Genomic DNA, 18,153 nt, shown 5'->3' with positions numbered 1-18,153 from the left:
TAACATCTGCAAATTAAATGTTAGTAAATTGTTAAATCAAAAAATGATTTCGAAAACATCATTAACCAAATCAAATAAGAGTTAGAAAAACTAACACTAGATGGTAACCCAACCCATGAAGAGTTGGTAAATCACTCAAATTAATATAGCTAACTTGGCAGATCCTTGAGGGTTGACCACCTACTTAAGTTTAATACCTCTAAATTTGGCACCTCTGAAAGGTCAGGGACACAAGCAGCAACTTATAGTGGCTAAAAATTCAGAAACTTCAAATTCCTAAAACGTTTCAAATTAAAAAGAACAGCTGAACAAGATTTTGATAAATTCAATTTGTATGCGCCAAAAATGAAAACCGTCAATTAAAGCATTTATGACGTACCTTTAAGTTCCCTTCAAATTTCTTAATCTGGCTGCCACTCACATCAAAGCAAACAAGTTTCTCTGGACGAGCACTAAACTTCACAGTGGATGAATGACATCCATGCAATTCAAGCCACCTTAAATCATCAGGAGGACATACGAGACCTCCGCTGATTCGTGCATTCGAAAGTATGAGCAATTTCAGTCTCCTCATGTGTGTGAAAGCACGGGAACTGATGTGTAGCTCATCTTGTCTTGTCAACTGCAGCACTATGCCTTTAACAGCATCGGTTCCCTATCATGAAAAAGAAAATAATCATTTATAACCAACTTCAATTAGGTAATAGCATGTAAATTAAAGAAGATAAGATTATTGATGGTTTCATGAGAAGCTCTCACCGTAGCTTCCGACAGTACTTCATAAACATCATCATAGCACCATAATCTACTCCGTTTCCCAGGGTCATCTAGACACTCGTGTTTAACGATATCCTGACCCATCAGCTGAATCAAGTCATGCATTTGTACTGTGCTGTCATTCTCAATTGTTACTAAGGATCTCTCTATTAGAGTCTGCATCCCAATTAAAGTCTTTAAACCACAACCATCAAGAACTCTAGTTACATAATCCCTTTCTCTCCCCTTAAAGAAGCAAGCAATGTCAAGAAAAATGTTCTTCTGATTGTTGTCCAGCGCATCAAAACTTATCTTGAGGACATGATTTATATCTTTATTAGGACTTTCAGCTAAGTGTTTCCAATGTACTCTTCCATTCCCCTCTACTTCTACCATGTAAAAAGGCACCCAAGACCACAATCGCCAAGGGAAGGCCATTAGCGTAGCCCAAAATATTATCTATGAGATCCCTGCTTATGTCTTTCGTCTGGTTTCTTGGAAAAGCATATGAACTGAGAAGTTCAAATGCTTCACCTCGATCTAATGGTTCAACTTTATATACCCGATCAATCCCATGAGAAGTAAGTACATGTTTATCTCTCGTTGTAATGATGATCCTACTCCCTTTTCCAAACCATGCACATTCTCTAGCTAATGCATTTAACTGGTCCCCATGATCCACATCATCAAGCACAAGTAAAATCTTCCTGCAACAAAGTCTATCTCGTATCAAATTAGCGCCTCCATCCACACTTAAGACCTCTAAATTTTCTTTCCATAATATCTGGGATAGCAGCGTTTTCTGCAAATGAACTAGGCCATCAGGTCTACCGGAAGTTTCTCTAATATTTGCAAGAAAGCTGCACCCATCAAACTGACTATAAATTCTGTTATAGACATCATTAGCGATAGTGGTCTTCCCTACACCTCCAGTTCCCCATATTCCTATCATCCAAACATCATCCGAGCCCATACTCAACAACGACATTACTTTTTCTACCCGGCAACCTACACCGACGGGATACTTGGCAACACTCAAGGGTGCTCGTGCTACTATATTCGAGATCTCTTTGACGATGCCCTCAATGAACTTGGTACCATCTCTGCCAAAACAAAGCAGCAAAAAGAACGCGAATAAATGGAAATATACAATCCATTAAACTAACTAAAACTAATATGAAGTAAACAATTACTCTGTGACATTCCCAAAAATGACTCTTAACGCACTAATCGATGCCATCATGTATCAATAAAATTAGAAAATTCCAAATTCTTTTCCAGGGTCGAACAAGAATACTATGATTACCCATGGTCATAATGCCAACCGGACAAATTGCCGGCTTCAGTTAGGGCTTCCCTCCATTTCTTCACCCTCTCAGGATCCTGTCCCAATTTCTTCTCGTGGCTGGCCAATGCCTTGCCATAACTCTCTCCCTGCCCTCGAATCACCCCGGGCTCCACTTTGTAGAACACGGGCAGCACCAGCTGTTTCTTGAGCCCCCTACACTCCATTATCTTCACCAGCTCGTCCAAGCACCACCTAGACGAAGCGTAGTCCTTGGAGAAGACGAGCACGGCGATCCGCGACTCCTCGATGGCCTTCATGAGGGCGGGCGAGATCTCGTCCCCGCGCCTCAGGTCCTCGCTGTCGATGTAGGCGTTGATGCCTCGATGAAGCAGACACCTGTGGAGGTCAGCGAGGAAGCCGCGGCGGACGTCCTCGCCTCTGAAGCTGAGGAAGACATCGAACAGCCATTTCGCTTCGGAAGAAGAAGAAGAAGACGACGACGACATTGGAAGATAGAATCTGAGCTTAGTTTGGATTCGTGTCGAGCGATGAGTGATGCTTTTTATCGTGGAGTTGGTCAAGAAATCAATGCGGACTGAGAAACATCGAACGTCGCACCGCGTTAGGAAAAGTGCCTTTTTCATTTCTGTTTTTTCTTTTCATTTTTCGCAAATGGACGAGAAGTTTTTTTCGTTCATTTTTATTTTAAAATTGTTTTTTTTTGTCTTTTCACAAAAAACCGGAAAGTGACTTTATTTTGCGAGTGTTCAAAATGAACTGTTCAAATCAGAACCACCCAAATTGAGCCAAATCGGCCAATTGGGTCCAATTCTCAAGAATGTCCCTCTAATTCTTAATTCTTAAAAGTGAAAATTGAATCAGACTAAACTAACCAAATATACTTTTATTTCTTCAAAAAAATTGTCAAATGTGAACTAAGTACTATCTTATCTAGTAGCATCACAAGTTACGACACAATAACTTTTCATTCATCATTACTTTCATCAATATTTTAAGATTTGTCACTTTCTCATTGTGCACATATACTCTTTAGTGATTTTAAAAAAAAAATGATCGATTTCATTGGATCGGATCGGGAATCAAACATCCCTACTTTATTTTATTTACCAAAGTTTAGTATTATTCACAGCATATAGAAAAATTAGCTATGAATTTATTTATTGCAATAAAAAAATTATCATTCTCAATACAAATCCAATTTATTCCATTTCAATATTTCATCTTCTATGAATAGCAACATATCTTTCGCATTATTAGGTAGGAAATTGTTTAGATTTTTTGCTTATTCAACTCATTGTGTCCCCAAAAATAAGTCATGAAATAGATTTTTTAATGCATAATGGATACAATTATGTTTTTTCCCATTAATTGATTTTCAGATTTTTAAGTAGACATCTTTGGCTTAAGAATGGAATGAGGGAGTCATGTGCATGTTTACATCATTCAACTCATCGTGTCCCCAAAAAATTATCTTTTCTATTTTATTTTATTACTTAAAAAGAAAAAGAAAAAAAGAAATATGCACTGGGCTTAACCTATGCGCTTTGTCTGTTATTTACACATGATGCATACGGAATATCCCAGCTTGGTAAAATACAAGTAGTTTTGTTTGAAATTGAGGCTTTACCTTTTCTAATTATTTTAACTACAACCCACTTTGAATAATGTAACAAGCCGTGATCTCAATCGAATATTTTTTTGTTAATTCCTTTGGCGAGCTTTCTAAAAACAAGCCTCAATTCCAATGTCACTTCTTTGGTCACGAAATAATTAACACGGAAGAAGAAGAAGCCATTAGAATTTGGTAAAAGGAGGCAGGTGCTGGTGTGTTTGCTTGGAAAATGAAGGTGCTGAAGGATGAAGCGAGGTCTTAAAAGGTAAGCTACTCCATTGGCCACCAATAAAGTACTTAGCTGTGGCTTCCAGGAAATGGCGTTCGCGATCAGTGAGATTTGTTCCCCAACGGATCTTCTCGGTATTTTCTTTGCACGCAGAGGCATGACTTTCTTTTTTGAAGGTCAACGAAGAATATTAAATTAATTTCCAGCTTTGTGGACAAGGCAGATGAGAGGATGTGGCAGGAAATTGGAGAGAAGGAGGCGGTGCCCGGTGGGCTCAGCAAGCTCGGCTTGGGATCCTACTCTTGAGAAGTGATGTATTGTGGCACGGGGAAATGTCGCTAGCGTGATTTGTTGCATACTACTATTTTGGTAGCTAAAATTCGCATGATTTTTGCCATGCCTTCCAATAAATCAATATATAATGGGAATGAAGAAATTAGAATTTAGAGTGCAGACTTACTAGGATAACTCAAGAGGATAGCTTTGACATGTAAATCAATCGTAACATCCTACACAAGATGTGAGCACGTCTTGTGCCGATTTGAGAGAAGGGCTTTGATATGAGCACGTCTTCACCAACAATCAGTTGCACATTTTCTATGCATTAGGCAATCTAATTACAAATTGGACAAGGATTACCTTTTTCCTTTCATAGCTCGGGAATGAGAATATATCAAGCTTTTTGTTCAATTGAAAGTAATGTGGTAGGTTCTAATGTATAAATTCAAAGACATGAGAAATTTTCTAAAAGAACACCTCAAAATGATTAATTGGTACACCAATAGCTTATCTTCTATTACTTTGGAGTGAAGGATCTTTCACTCGACTAGGGCATTATTCATTAGATGCTTTTTTGGAATTCATATGCTTGGTGATGTCATTCCTTGTCAAATCAAAGTGCTAGTCATTTTCAAAAGCAGTGGATACTTGGTATGAGAATTTGTAAGAAAGGCTTTTACTAGGCGTAAAAGAACACATTCTATTCAAATTATTTAGTCCAAAAGAGGATTTTTGCGTTTAGACTCTAACGAAAAATGGTACTTCAAAAGTGTAAAGCATCCACTAACATGGGATGCATTACACTTAGAGTTTAGCTTATTTTGTTATTATCTAAATTTATACTGCATATAAACGTTAGTAATGTCAATCAAGTGCAATAATTATACCGATCATTATGAGCTTCATGTGATTTGATGATATCTCACCTTTTTTCTTTGTCTTTGTTGCTTAAGTCAAAAGCACAAGGAAATGTTTGCTCTATCAGTTTCGTGCTAGCTTCCCTCCACGCGGCTTTGCTCAGAAAAGAAAAAAGATCGAGTTGATTTTGATGGGCAGGTGGCCCCCACCACTTTGTTCCTTCTACATGCTCATATCTTGAGCGATTCCAAGGCTTGACTCCGTGGCTCATTCCCATTGCATTTTTTTTTTTTTTTTTTTGGTTATAAACAGAAACGGCTTGGTTGTTATTATTCAGGAAAATGTTAAACAAGGAGATGGATTAGACTCGTTTTACAAAAAAAAAAAAAAAAAAAAAAAAAAAAAGCCTAAACTAAATATAATCAAATAATTGCGCAAAATGACTAAATCAATCTTACATAGGAGCCAAAGCTTGTTGATCGGCCAATTTTTTGATAACTAGCAGGTGTGTGATTGGTCCAACAGACAAAACCTGGATATTTTTGTCTAAAAAAATTGGTAAAAATTATAAATCCCGAAAACACAACACCACCACCACCTCCACACATCACGCCCGATGGTTTCTTCCTTCGTTTCTTCGCATCTTCTCCTTTGCTTCCGTCTTCATTTTTTCCATAGATGAAGACAAAGCTCATGCAAGGCCCACCTTTTCATTAGTCAGACATTCACATGTAACAAAAGAACAAAAGAACAAAAAGTTTCTTCCTTCGTTTCTTGACATCTTCCTTTCCTTGCGGTCTTCGTTTCTTTCTAAAGGTGAAGACAAAGCTCAAGCAAGGCCTACCTCTTCGCTCATCAAGCACTCTATTGTGAGGATAGCAATCTGTTTAGGACTATAAAAAATTAAATAATAAATAATTATAAATTATTTTGAAATTCACTCATTTAAGAATTTATGACTCATAATAAAGTGTTATTTACAGTAACTCAAAAATCGTTATGTTAATAAAGCCCTTTTTCTAATAAAACAAGGCAACTTGCTCTGGAAATAAAAATGATCCAGGAGACTTTCATGTGCAAGTGGCCCCCACTACATTGTTCCTACTTTTGGAACAAAACGCGCTCATGTCTAAAGCAAATCCCAAGCGACACTCTCAGCCCATTCTCATCAGTCGCCCATGCTACGACACCAAGGAAGACCACAAAGTAGATGTTGTTAGTTGCCGGTTGGGGTACGACGAAACTATGAGGATTGCGATTCCAATATTCAGGGAATAAGAGTTGGTTTTTCGTGACGTTTCATATTCTCTTCCACAAAACCAATGGATTTATTAGAGAATTATTGCACTTTGATAATCGTAAATATTTACCTCCTTAAATCTAAAAATCAAGTGAATTTCTTGGCGGAAATATACTTGAATATATTGCAATTCGGTGTTTAAAAGTTATTCCATTAAGTCTATAACGTACGCATCAATGGGACAACAGATTTTAAAGGGTGGTTACATAGTACTGTTTTGATAGCTAAAATTCTCATGACTATGCCTTCATGCAGAAACTTGGTGCTTCCATTTTATATAATTGTTTGCTAAATTAGTCTCTCGTGATTGAAGAAATCCAAATTTAGAGTGGGGCCTATTGGGTAAGTTGAGAGGATAGCTTTGACATAGAAATCAATTGTAATATCCTACACAAGATGTATTAGTTATGCAAAGTACGGAGATACTTGTGCCGATTTGAGAAAATGATTATGATTTGAGTATTTTATCACCAATACTTAGTACTTCACATTTTCTATGCATTGGGCATTCTAGCTATAAATTGCATATGGATTACATTTTCCTTTCATTGCTCGGGCATGAAAATATATCAAGCTTTTGTTTTATTGAATGCAATTGGTTCTAATGTATAAATTAAAAAAACAAGGAATTTTCTAGAATAATATCTTTAAATGATTAACTGGTATGTCAATAACTTATTTTCTATTACTTTGGAGCGAAGGATATCTCGCTCAAGTAGGACGCTTTTCATTGTATGCTTTTTGGGAATAAATTTCACACTCCCCTTCGAGGATCCCCTTACCCTGTGTGGAAATCTGTTTTTCTGCACTGCTTCACTCTTCCGGTTAAAGCTTTGGGGACGCCAAATTTGATGTTTCAAAGAAGAAGGTGGTTAACGTTGGATATTTCATACGAGAGTTCATAAGAAAGACTTTATCCAAGTGAGAAATGACTCATTTTCAGATTATTTAGTCCAAAAGAGAATTTTCGCGTTTGGACTTTAATAAAGATTGGCATTTCGAAAGTGTAAAACATCCATTAATGTTGGACGTTGTGGGAATTATGTCTGGAGTTTCAGCTTATCTTGTTGCTATTTAAATGGACGTTACATATGAGCATCACTAAAGTTAATAGAGTGCACTAATTACGCCCATAGTTATGGATTTTGCATGATTTGACCATTTTCCTTCTTTTTTATTTTCCTTTTTGGTTTAGTCAAAAGCCTAGGGAAATATTTGCTCATCACTTTCTTTCTAGCTTCACTCCACACGACTTCATTTTGGAAAGAAAAATGATAAGGTTGATTTTGATGGCCAATGATTCATTTCCATAGAATTTTTCAAACCTTTCTTTTTTTTTTTTGAATAAATGTATTAGAAATCTTAAAGTTTATTACAAAAGTATAATTGAGTTCTAAAACCTTCAAAATTTTAAATGTCATGAAAGTATAATCGAGTCATAAAACTTTAAAAAAAATGCAATCAAGTCCTTTATTGATTACACATTTGAAAGTTTTAGGATTCAATTAGACTTTCGTAATAAGTTTTAGAACAAATTTTAGAACTTTCGTAATATCCTACATGAGATGTATTAGTCGTGCAAGTACATAGATACTTGAACTGACTTGAGGGAAGAGTTTCGATAGTATGTCTTCGCCAATAATTGATTTTCTATACATTGTTAGGCATTCTTTGTTACGAATTGCATAAGGGTTACCTTTTCTTTTCATAGCTCGAGCACAAAAGTAGATCAAGCTTTTTGCTTAGTAGAAAGTAATGTGGTTGATTCAAATAAATGAGAAATTTCTCTAGAAAGACACCTTTAAATGATTAATTATTGTGCCAATAGCTTATTTTCTATTACTTTGGAGGGAAGGATCTCTCCCTCAGGTAGGGCCTTCTTCTTTGGATAGAGTCACTTGCTTTGTGATGTTATTTCCTATCAAATTAAAGTGCAAGTCCTAGAAAGAAGAAACCAGAAAAAGTGCAAGTCATTTTCAAAAGAATTGGATAGTTAGTATACAATAGTTCATAGGAAAGACGTTGTTTAGGTGTGAAAGAACACATTCCTTTTAGATTATTTAGTCCAAAACAGGATTTCCACATTTGGACTTTAATAAAGAATGGCTTCTAAAGTATACAGCATCCACTAACATTGGATATGGTAGACATCGTGTCTAGAATTTGGCTTATTTTGTTACTATCTAAATCTAAATTGATGTTACCTATGAACATCACTAATGTTAATAGAGTGCACTAATATTGCCGATCATTATTAATTCAATGTGATTTGATGATGTGTCTTTTTATCTTTATTTTTCTTTTTTCGCTTAGTTAAAAGCCCAAAAGGATTGTTCGCTCATCACTTTTATGCTAGCTTCACTCCTCCAGGCAAAGAAAACTTCACTCTGGAAAGAAAAATGATCAAGTTGGTAGATGGCCCCACCACCTCATTCTTCTACGTGCCCATATCTAGAGCGAATCAAAGGCTTGAGTGCAGCGGCTCATTTTCATCGCATTTTTATCCCTTTTTTTTTTCCTACTAACATAAACAACTTAATAGTTATTATTTGAAAAATTTTCAAATAAGGCCATTTTATAAATAAAAAAAGAGAGACCTAAAATGGACATTATTCTAAATAATGGCCTACAGTAGTTAAATTTGTCTCTCATAAAAGCTTAAACTCATCGATTGGTCAAATGTTTGTCGACCAACGAGCATATAATTTTTCCAATGGCCTGAATATGTGTACTTCTGTCCAAAAAAATGAGTAAACAATTGCAAACCTTAAAATGAAAATAAAAACCGAAACACTTCTTCCTTTGTTTCTTCACATGTTCTTCTTTGTTTCCAGTCTTTGTTTCTTTGGAGAGAAGAAAACATAATTCGAGCAAGGCCCACCTCTTCTTTTAGTAAGACACTCAAATCTAACACAAGGGCCTCGACTCTCCATCATCTTTTCTCAAGATTGCGATTCACCTCCATCTCCACTTACGTTCAACTAAGGTTAGTCTCATTCAAATTGATGCAACCGATCCTTCATTCAATCAAGAGACAGCAATTGCATTTTGTTGAAGCAACATGTCAATAAGGTGTGGGCATGTAGTGGAATTTCACACCGATAATAGCGACAATAGTGATGGTAGGAGAACTTTTTTGTATTTAGTATTGTTTTTGCTTGTTTTGTTAGATTTTCGGGTGCATTATGTCTCCTTTTGTAACGCATATAAGTTGCATCCACTATGTATTTTTAAATTGGATTTATTGCCGTAGCAATCCTACATGTTGGTAGTGGTCCCTATTTTGCAATTTTCTTAATGCTTTAATTTTTTTTCTAGCGTATGCTTTGTCGTTAATGGCCAAGCCTCGTGAACATGGCATGGAATTCAATTGTTGTTTTTTGATTTGAGCTATAGCACATTCACGATGCCAAGGATAAGATTCCTCACCTCAGCAGCAAAAACTGTTGGTTTTTGATTAGCTCTTGCACTGGAGGCCTCATAAACATAATCACCGAGCTTAATCACCAAACCAACAATAAGGTCCCTCACCATAGCAAGGGCACTTTTTTGTGTCCTAACAGGAGTTTGAATGCAGATTACAAACAACTAGCACAGAAATTAAGTCTATAATGCACAAGTTTTGTGACAAATATTACCCCATAAATTGTGAATAAGTGGAAGAGAAAGAGGGTATATAGTCCCTTGTGTGACTAGTTTTCTTTCATAGCTCAAGAATGAAAAAAGGTCAAGCTTTTTGCTCAATAACATAATGCGGTTGTTTCTAACGTATAAATTCAAAGAAATGAGAAATTTCTCTAGAAGACCACCTTTTTGTGATTAACTAGAATGCCAATAACTTATTTTCTATTACTCTGGAGCGAAGGATCCTTCACTTGAATAGAGCCTTTTTCATTGGATGCTTTTTGGAATTCATTTGCTTCTTATGAGAGTTCATAAGAAAGACCTCGTCTAGTTGTGAAAGAGCACATTAGATTCAGATTATTTAGTCCAAAAAGAGAATTTCCGTGTTTGGACTTTAATGAAGAATGACACTTTGAAAGTATAAATCATCCACTAAAGTTGGATGATGTGATAAATATTGCGTCTAGAGTTTAGCTTATTTTGTTACTATTTAAATCGATGTTAAAAATGAACATCACTAACATTAATCGAGCGTACTAACTACACCGGTCATTGTGAAGTCCATGTGATTTGACAATATCTCTACTTTTTTCTTTGTCTTTTTTTTAGTCAAAAGTGTATGAATAGCTCATCGCTTTCGTGTCAGTTCCCTCCACGCAACTTCGCCTCACGCCTCCATGCAACTTCGCTGTGGAAAGAAAAAAGATAAAGTTGGGCAGGTGGACCCCACCACCTTGTTCCTTCAACATGTTCATATCTAGAGCAAAAGTTCTAGGAATAGCTCGTCACTTTCGTGCTAGGTTCCTCCACGCAACTTGCAACTTCGCCGCACCACCTTGCCTCCATGCAACTTTCTAGGAATAGCTCGCTTTCATGCTAGGTTTCTCCATGTGGAAAGAAAAAAGATAAAGTTGGGCAGGTGGACCTCACCACCTTGTTCCTTCAACATGTTCATATCTAGAGCAAAAGTTCTAGGAATAGCTCATCACTTTTGTGCTAGGTTCCTCCATCAACTTCGCCGCACGCCTCCATGCAACTTCGCTGTGGAAAGAAAAAAGATAAAGTTGGGCAGGTGGGCCCCACCACCTTGCTCCTTCAACATGTTCATATCTAGAGCAAAAGTTCTAGGAGTAGCTCATCACTTTCATGCTAGGTTCCCTCCACGCAACTTCGCCTCACGCCTCCACGCAACTTCGCTGTGGAAAGAAAAAAGATAAAGTTGATTTTGATGGGTAGGTGGGCCCCACCAACTTGGGAGGAAAGGTGTAATTACTATTCCTAGCTACCCTATAATTGTTGGTGTGGAGCTATAACGGTAAATTTCAGTTCAATGAATTTACTTCTCCTAACTACTTAATAGTTGTTGACTCGAATCGGGTCATTGGAATGAATTTATCATGCTAGTCAATTACGACTTATTACTTACTCTATAATTGTGAACTACTACCGCAATATTTTCATCCTGCCCAAGAGAACTAATAGAACAAAACACGCAAAGCGTGATGCTTTCTTTTGGAAAAGCTCTACTGTGCATGGAGCAAAAGGTCTGTCTACCTAAGAAGCAAGTATGCTTGGGATTAAATGATATTATTGGAATGGAATAATGCTTGTATCCTCATGTATAATTTGAGCATTTTCTTGAAATCCAATTACTTTTGAACATCTTGGATTGAAATTCATAAACAAAAAGGGAAGAGCTTCTGATCTTTAAAGTTGCGCTTTGAGTCCTATTGCTGAATTAAGTGTTGAAGCTGTGTAAAATAGCCAGGCAGCTAATGAAGTACACGTTGAGTAGGGGAGTGCATTTTTCTTATGGTTTGATTGTGGCATCTTATGGTCATTTGCTTGATAAATATCTAACAAGAAATTGTCTATGGTTCAGGTCCATCTCTTGATTTTAATCAGCAGTTGTTTGGGAAGCATGGATTCAAGATCTGACGATTTGCTGCAAGTGATGGCTACTTTATGCAGGATCCCTTTTCTTGCATCCTGCCATTGCTACTCTGATGGAAGGTATAATTCTGCTTGCAAATGGAATGCAATTAGAGAGAAGCAGCTTGTCAATTGGCATAAATGTATTTGGCATAACCCATGTAATCGTAAGCATTGTTTTATAACCTGGCTGCTGAACTTGAACGAGTTGGGCCAAATTTTTTACAAATGTAGAACTGACAAATACAGATTTGAGCACACTCCCTCTTGGGCCCCCATAATTCCCACCATCTACAAGAACACCAGAATGTGCCCTTTTTGCTAGTCATGGCCCTTCACCTTTCTCAGTTTGAGTTGTATGTGCCAATACTAGGATGGCATGCCAACTAAGATAATTAGACAAATTAGAACGCAAGATGTTGAATCAATTTGCAAAACCTCAGTAATAAAACTTTAAGGCAATGTGAGAGGACACTCAATGGCATTATAGCTCAAACTTCATGACACAAAGAGTAATCGAAAAAACTGAAAGAACTCGGATACAAACATTGATGGGATTCTACATAGGAATCTAACTTGCAAATGCAACTGAAATGTCAACTTTGTTCTAGATGCCTCTTACCTTCATAGGATATCCTCTAACATAAGTAATGCCACCCTTTGTCACACAAACAAAAACAAGGCAAGAAAATGGCAAATAGAGGGGCAATCATTTGGATGCACAGCGAAATACCATTTTGAAAAATAAAAAGGTATATGTCTCTGAGCATTCGAAGGTAAACAAACCATGAATTTGTTAAAAGGCGAAAAGATTTCCAACAATCGATACTTGTAGCATAAAACATATGGAACTATTACCTTTACCAAAAAAAACATATGGAACTATTTACTTGTTCAACCTTTTATAGAGATAGAACAGCCAAAAAGCTCTGCAGAAGAGTAAAATTAATACCTGCTAGCTTAGTTTGGTTAAATGCAAAGAGCTACATCTGAGAAACTTGGAAAAGCTAACCTTCACATCAATTGTATTGCTTTTACAATCTTGCATAATAAGCATTCCAACTAGGATAAAAGGGGGAAACTTAGAGAGATTAATGGACGCATAAACATAAAAGAGAGAGCAAAGAGCTAGAACTTCAGTAAGAACTTCAGTATCCTTATGTTTTGACATTGATACTTTGTATTGTGACGCAATAAGCAATATGGAAAAAATTATAGGATCCACAGGAGGAAAGTGCAAGGAGCAATACAAATCTAGCATATTTTAAATCACAAAATCCTAGTTACTCAAACAATATTTACATTGAGGCCAAAAGACAAGATCCACATGACTATTTTCAATATCCATTTACATCTCAGCATTTGGGCTACTCCCACCTACCTAAAGCAAAACTCAGCTATAAAATTTCGAATTTGCAGCTGCTAAAAAATATAAATGGTCCATATGTATAATTTTGGACATCTACAAAGCAGTCCCTCGCAATTCAATTTCCACAACTTGGGGTTAGCACTAACCAAAATCAATAGATGTCCCATCCGTCCATCTTTTGTCACAAACCATGATGAAGTTGCTTGAGGTGACAGTCACTGTGGTCATCACATATCCATAAAAAAAAAATCAGAAAATGGACAAGAGGGTCATTCTTGCCAGGAAACAGCACTAGTGCTAAAGTTGCTGAAAGCAGAGTGCGAGAAATCATTTAGAAAATGCGACAAGTTATAGTAAGCATTACATCAAATACTCAAATTAATTGCAATCCAGAAGTGGACCTTTTTGCCACGAATCAAGAATATATCTGACAGTTGAGATTATCTTTAAAAGCTTGAGGTGCTTCCTTAGGTCACTCTTTGCTTGCTTGCATATAAAGCCAAACCTACACCTTCTTAGTGTTGCTTCTAATACTTCAAATGAAACCTAGAAAGACTCCACTCGGTCTCTAGCATCTCATCCAGCTCATCAAATGAATGGCGTGTAACATATTTAAACCACAAGTAATCAAACTGTAAAAAGAGAATGTTCTTGTATCATAATTACCATGAACATGATTCGCCAATACCTGAACCTCAAACAAAAAACTAGCCTCATTTCCTTCCTCCAATCCAAAAGCAACACACAAAGCCCAAGGTTATTCCCAGGCAAATCTTGGGGTACCCAGAAAGAGACAGAACGCTCTTGACTTTGGATAAACCAACATGCTATCTCTCTTCAAGGAAATATAGTATCCATGTAGTGACCCATCTCACCAACATCCGGCTATAGCAAATCTATTAAATCAGAAATCACATCAGCTCATGCACATGTGTAATGTTAGCCAGGTCGATACCTTCATGAACCAATCCATGACAAGAATCTAAGCGAATATACACTGACATGGAGGACTGAATGCACTGAATATGCAATTTTGGAAATCTGGACAATGCATTGCAGCCATTTGCTTCAAGGGTGAAAATGTCTGGTGGAAGCTCCAAGATCTCCTATAGCTGCTTACAATCATCTAATTTTTAATGGACCATCAACTCCTCAAACTTGATAATGCCTGTAGAAAGACTAACAAAATTATTTCCATAGAGATGCAAAATATTTACAGAAGAGAAGCAGGTAAGACTGAAGGAATTCCTCCTCTGACAGTTTGCACCCACTAAGCTTCAGGGAGACCAAATTTGGAATCCAAGTCTACCATTAGGGAGATCGAAGCTCTCACTGCTCCCTAGAAACAAGCTAAATAGTGAACAAACCTTCAAGAGAAAGGTGCTCTAGACTTTGCATCTTGTCAATGCTACTAGGAAGAATGATAAGACTTTTCCACAATCCTCAATAGAGATAATGTTTCCAATTGACGTGGGAAGTTATTTAATGGAGGTAAGAGATATATGAAGTTTTGTTAATCTCTCCATATCCTTAATATCAGGAAATATATCAAGCTTAAAGCAGCCATATCATCAAGTTTTGAAGATATTTCAGCTTCAATTTGCTTGGAAGCTCCTTGAGTTTCGAGCACCTAACTAAGTTCATTGTCTCCAAATTCTTAGTTCGGAGTAGCTTCCGTCGATGTTGCGTGGCACCTCTGAGATGTCCAGAACACCAATCAGAGACTTACAACAACTGTGAATTAGGAACTTCAAATTCCTAAAATGCTGCAAATTAAAAAGAATAGCCAAACAAGGTTTTGATAAATTTTCACTTTGTGAAAGGTATAAAATGAAAACCATCAATAAAAGAATGTATGATGTACCTCTAAGTTATCCCATAATCCTTTAATCCGGCTATTATGCACATCGAACCAAACAAGTTTCTTTAGACCAGCACTAAACTTCAAAGTTGATAAAGAATATTCAGGCCATTCAAGCCACCTTAAATCTTTCAGAAGACATATGGGACCTCTGTTGAGCTGTGCATTCAGGACTAGGAGCAATCTCGGTCTCCTCATATATTGAAAACACTGGGATTGATGTCTAGCTCTTCTTGTGTTGGTAAATCCAGCATTATGCCTCTAACAACATTGGTTCCCTATCTAGGAAAACAAAATAATCATTATTACCCAATCCAAATTAGGGAATAGTGTGTAAATTAAAGAAGACAAGATTATAAACGATTTCTTGAGAAGCTCTCACAATATCCTCCAAAAATACTTCAAAAACATCATCGTAGCACCATAATCTACTCCATTTCCCAGGGTCATCTGGACAATCTTGTTTCACAATATCCTAACCCATCAGCCACATCAAGTCATACATTTGTACTGTTCTCTGATTCTCAACGTTTATTAAAGATATCTCTATTAAAGTTTGAATCCCAATTAATGTCTTTAAACCACAACTGTCAAGAACTCTGGTTACATAATCACTATCCCTCCCTTTAAATAAGCAAGCAATGTCAAGAAAAATGTCATTCTCATTGTCCTCCAATGTATCAAAACTTATCTTCAGAACACTGTTTATATCTTTGGCTTTTGGCAAGTTTACCCAATGTACTCTCCCATTCCCCCCTGCTTCTACCACATAAAAAGGGACCCAAGACCACAACCGCTAAGGGATGGCCATTAGCCTAGCCCAAAATATTACGTATGAGATCACAATGTATGTCTTCCATATGGTTTCTTGGAAAAGCATATGAACTCAGAAGTTCAAAAGCTTCACCTTGATCTAATGATTTAACGTCATATACTTGATCTATCCCATGAGAAGTTAGTACGTGTTTATCTCTTGTTGTAATAATGATCTTGCTCCCTTTTCCAAACCATTCACATTCTCTAGCTAACACATTCAACTGGTCCCCATGATCCATATCATCAGGCACAAGTAGAATCTTCATGCAACAAAGTCTATCTCGTATCAGCTTAACGCCTCCATCTACACTGAAGACCACTAAATTTTCTTTCCAAAAAATCTCGGATATGAGTGCTTTTTGTAAATGAACCAAGCCATCAGGTTTACGGGAAGTTTCTCTAACATTTGCAAGAAAGCCACACCCACCAAACTGACTAGCGACACTGTTATAGATAGCTTTAGTGATAGTGCTCTTCCCTATACCTCCTGCTCCCCATATTCCTATCATCCGAACCTCATCCAAGCCCGTACTTAACAATGATCTTACTTTCTCTACCTGGCAACCTGCACCGACTGGATGCTTGGCAACACTCAAGGGTACTCGTCCTACTATAGTCGAGATCTATCTGACAACACCCTCGATGAACTTGATCTCATCTCTGCCAAAACAAAGTAGCAAAGGGAGTGGGAATTAATGGCAATGTATGATCCATTGAACTAAATAAAAACCAACACGAAGGAAACAATGACTCCGTGACATTCCAAAGCAAGATTCTTAACGCACTAATCGATCCCATCAAGTATCAACAGATTAGTGAATCCTATATCTTTTACAGGGTTGAACAGGAATACTGTGATTATCCATGGTCATAGTAATGCCTCCTGAAAAAATCGGAGATTGGCCAATGCCTTGCCATAACCCTCTCCGTCTCTCTGCCATCAAATCTCCCTCGGCTCCACCCCGTAGAACAGGGGCAACACCAGCTGTCCCCTTGAGCCTCTTCCACTCCATTACCTTCCTTCAGCAGCTCGTCCAAGCACCACCGAGACGAAGCATGGTCCTCGGAGAAGACGACCACGGCGATCCGTGTCTCCTCGACGGCCTTCGTCAGCGCCTGACGAGATCTCGCACCCCGGGCCTTGAGCCCTCGCCATCAATGAAGGCGTCGATGCCGCCGTGAATGGAGGAAGCTGGGGCGGACGTCCTCGCCTCTGAACCAGAGGAAGACGTCGGACAGCCATCCTGCTTCGGAAGAAGAAGGAGAGGACGACGACGGCATTAGAATATAGAATGTGATGCTTTTTCCTCTTCAATATTTTTCTAGAAACAACCGCGAGTTAATTTTCCATTCAATTTTGAGTTAAATTGTTCGGTCTATGATTTACGAAAAACCGAAAACTGATTTTTTTTTTTTAATATTTGCCCAAAATTATAAATTATTCAAAGCACGTAGCAAAATCAATTGTGGGTCTTCACTAGAATTTCTCCGCGTAGCAGAGGATAAGAAAAAGATCATTTTCGTTGTCCTCGCAGACGGCCATAAAATAAACCGGGGGAAATAACAACTAAGGGTTTCGGATCAAATCAAAGTCGAAAGCTAATTGAACCAAATTGAAATTTCATGCATTTCAATTCGATTCGAATAATGAAAAAATAACTTTTTTTCTGGTTCAATTAATCAATTCAAATCGAAATTTTTAACAAAAACTGAACGCCCAACTTAAAATCTCTCTTTTTTCTTATTTCTTATTCAATTTAGTTCTCGTAAATAAGGTAAAAAACGGAAAACCGGAAAACCAAATCAAACTGAGTTTTCATATCTGATTTGGGTTGCAATTCGGTTCAGTTCAGCTATTCACTCTTTATGTTTGGTTTGGATTTCTTGAAAATTCTCAAACGGAACCGTCAATCCCTGTAATAACAACTCACAATGCAGCTTGCTCTAGTTAATGTCCAAAGTAAGCTACCAAAAGCATCTCAAAACCACATATATTTGCAATATCCTGCAAAGAGGTTGCTCTAGTGGGCAAAGGAAGAGGGGAGGTATCGACATGTTTTGACAAGAATTGATATATTTTGGTTGGTTAGGCCGATCGTGTGCATTAGAGACTTGGATTGAGTTGAGGACGCCATGTGGGTCGGCTGTCCCTTGAATGGATGTTTAGTGTACAACTGGAAACGTTTGATTACCTTTGATGAGTGTGAT

At 37.4% G+C, this 18,153-nt stretch overlaps 1 protein-coding gene across 1 annotated transcript; it reads right to left on the bottom strand.

Annotated features, from left to right (window-relative positions):
* Nucleotides 1–875: 875 nt before the first annotated feature.
* On the bottom strand, nt 876–2,616 carry LOC104416731 (disease resistance protein RPV1). Its single transcript, XM_039300355.1, has 2 exons — nt 2,063–2,616; nt 876–1,859 (listed from the first exon to the last, which is right to left on the bottom strand). Exons 1-2 carry the CDS (start codon nt 2,548–2,550, stop codon nt 1,103–1,105), a joined length of 1,245 nt encoding a protein of 414 aa, XP_039156289.1. The 5' UTR covers nt 2,551–2,616; the 3' UTR covers nt 876–1,102.
* Nucleotides 2,617–18,153: the final 15,537 nt, after the last annotated feature.

Source organism: Eucalyptus grandis, chromosome 8, assembly GCF_016545825.1.
Source record: "Eucalyptus grandis isolate ANBG69807.140 chromosome 8, ASM1654582v1, whole genome shotgun sequence".
NCBI lineage: Eukaryota > Viridiplantae > Streptophyta > Magnoliopsida > Myrtales > Myrtaceae > Eucalyptus > Eucalyptus grandis.
Note: the sequence above shows the minus strand (reverse complement) of the source record. Positions and strands in the feature narration are given on the sequence as shown.